The sequence below is a fragment of the Eimeria mitis genome, genomic scaffold (assembly GCF_000499745.2).
Source record: "Eimeria mitis Houghton genomic scaffold, Emh_scaff844, whole genome shotgun sequence".
NCBI lineage: Eukaryota > Apicomplexa > Conoidasida > Eucoccidiorida > Eimeriidae > Eimeria > Eimeria mitis.
In genome coordinates, this window is record NW_013576212.1 from 12,290 (window position 1) to 15,086 (window position 2,797).

Sequence of the window (2,797 nt, forward strand, 5' to 3'; positions counted from 1 at the left end):
CCTAAACCCTAGTAAACCCGAATAAACCCTAGTAAACCCTGCAAGCCCTAAACCCTAAACCCTAAACCCTAAACCCTCACTTCTGCGAGCATCTTGAGTAGAACGGGTTTCGTCAGCTTCAGCTGCAGCGTCTTCTCTAGCGAACGCAGGGGGGCCCCCTTTAGGGGGGCCCCCCTTGCTGCAGCAAGAAGGGGGCCCTCATGAACGAGAGAAGAACTGTGAATTAAAGAGGAGAGAGAAGAAGCAGCAGAAAACAAAGAAAAGCCAACGCCTAAAGGCTTCCCTACAACCCCAGAGCATGCTCTTGCTGCTGCTGCTGCTGCTGCTGATGACGATGATGGTGATGATGATGATGCTGCTGTTGTTGCTTCTCCTGATCCTGGTGATGCTGCCGATCCTGCTGGTTCTGCTGCAGTGCGTCCTGCTGCTGCCTCTGCTCCTGCTGCTCTGGCTACTGCAGCAGTGCCGTCTGCTTCTGCTGCTTCTTTCGCTCGTGCTGCTGCTGCTGCTGCTGCTCCTGTTGCTGTTGCTGCTGCTGCTAATGGTTTGTTTAGGCCTGTTCCTTCCGCTGACGGCCCTCGAGGGCTCCCCAACGACCTCGCCGCTGAGTGCCCAGCAGCAGCAGCAGCAGCAGCAACAGGTGAGGCAGCAGCGGGAGCATCAGGTGAAGCAACAGCATCATCAGCAGCAGCAGCAGCAGCAGGTGCAGCAGTAGAATTCGCATTTTCTGCTGCTAAGCTGGCGAGTAGAAGATGTAATTTTTGGGGTTGGAGTTTTGATGCAGCAGGAAAAGAAGAAGGAGACAAAAACGGGGACCAACAAAGAGGGACCTTTATATCGCTTACACAACAACGCAACCAATACAAACTTATATCAGGTCCTCGTGCTGCTGCTGCTGCTGCTGCTGCTGATGATGATGATGGTGCTGCTGCTGATGCTGCTGCTGATGCTGATGCTGATGATGGTGATGGTGATGATGGTGCTGATGGTGCTGCAGCTGTTCCTCCTGCTGCTGCCGATGATGATGGTGCTGATGCTGCTGTGGCTGCTGCTGCTGCTGATGATGATGAAGATGATGGTGCTGCTGCTGCTGCTGCTGCTGCGGGAGTTTGCCTCGGCTGCAAGAACATCACAGGAGGCCTCGCGGGGTATTGCTGCTGCTGCTGCTGCTGCTGCTGCGATGGCAGCAGCAGTTGAAGCAGCGCGGAGGCTTCTGGGCTATCTGCTGGCAACCTCGCCAGCCATAGGTTTCCCCCGTCTCCTGGGGCCCCCCCTTCTCTTGCGGGCCCCGTTTCTCCTGGGGGCCCCCCTTCTCCTGGGGGCCCCTCATCTGTCTGGGTACCTCTCTGAACCCCCTGGGGGCCCTGAAAGGGTTGCTGTTCCTGTTGCTGTGTCGGGGGCCCCCACGGGGGGCCCACTTGGAGGCCCCCCATGGGGGCTCCCCTACTGAGTAGGGTACGAGATAGGGTCTCAGCTTCTGCTGATCCACGGGGTAGAAGCAGGCAAAGATCACTGCCCCTTAAAGAAGAGTCAANAGGGTCTCAGCTTCTGCTGATCCACGGGGTAGAAGCAGGCAAAGATCACTGCCCCTTAAAGAAGAGTCAAATTGCTGCTGCAGCCAAGAGGAGGTTGTTTCATCTTCTGCTGATGCAGATAGAGGGGCCCCTTTGTCTGGTGCTGCAGCAGGAAGAGGGGCCCCTTTATCTGGTGCTGCAGCCGATAAGGGGGTCCCAAAGGGACCCCCAAGGGCCCCCTCTTCTGGTGCTGTAGCGGACAGGGGGGCCCCCAGGTCCCCCAGAGGGTTCTGTACCGCAGGCGGGGGGCCCATAGGGGGGCCTCCAAGGGCCCCCCATGAGGAACAGCAAGCAGGGATTTGGCGGGGCCCCCTGGGGGCCCCCGAGAGGAAAGAGAGGGGCCCTGATAGGAAGGCTGAGGGGGTGGCTTTATTAAATGCCTCTGTGGGGATTAAACGATAGCAGAGAGAGGGCCTCCAAGCTGCTGCTGCTGCTGTTGCTGCCGCTGCTGCTAGTTTTGCTGCTGGTGTTGGTTTTGCTGCTGCAGCAGGGGCTGTTACTGCAGCAGCGGCTAGGAGCAGCAGCAGCACATAACAACTAGGCTGCATGCTGCAGCGCTGAGGGACTCCATACACCTCCTGGGGGGCCTCCCNTTTCAAAAGGCCTCTTCCCTTCGGGCCCCCTCGAAGGGGGCCCCTATGCCTAAGGGGGCCCCTATACCTAAGGGGGGCCCCCAAGGGGGGCCCCTCCTGTCGGGGGCCCCCATGGGGGGGCCCCGTATAGGGTTCTATTTAAGGCCTGTTGTGTTTTTGAACCTGCATCATCTGTTGTATTTATTATGATGGTTTATAAATTAGGGTTTCGGGTTTAGGGCTTAGGGCTTGGGGTGATGGTTGCGCTCGATTCGTATGAGCAAGACGGGGGCCCCCCAGGGGCCTCCCGTCTTGACTTGCTGCTGCAGCAGCCGCAGGATTTAGGGGCCCTCCCTTACCTCCCTCACTCTCAGCTACATCCGTGGGTGCAGCGTCTGCAGCTGCGGGACCAGCAGCAGCAGCAGCAGCAGCTGCTGCTGCAGCAGCAGCAAAACAACGAAGCCGCAAGCCTATTCGCCCTCGCGTACAACAACCCGAGCGACGGCAGCAGCAACAACAACAGCAGCAGCAGCAGCAGCAACGGCAGCAGCAGCAGCAGCAACGGGGACTTGGACGCAGCCGCGAGCCGGCTGAGGGGCGCCTCCTCCTACAAAAGGGAGGAGGCAGCAGCAGCTGCTGCTGCTGCTGCAG

The 2,797-nt window shown here is 58.9% G+C and overlaps 1 protein-coding gene across 1 annotated transcript in view; it reads right to left on the reverse strand.

The window, feature by feature from the left end:
- EMH_0023630 (uncharacterized protein) overlaps window positions 1–1,433 on the reverse strand; it is a gene marked incomplete at both ends in the record, with an annotated part of 1,719 nt that extends 286 nt beyond the window's left edge. Inside the window, one exon of the mRNA XM_013502173.1 lies at window positions 81–1,433. Within this exon, the coding sequence (XP_013357627.1) occupies window positions 81–1,433 (1,353 nt within the window). The remainder of the gene's footprint in view (window positions 1–80) is intronic.
- Window positions 1,434–2,797: the final 1,364 nt, after the last annotated feature.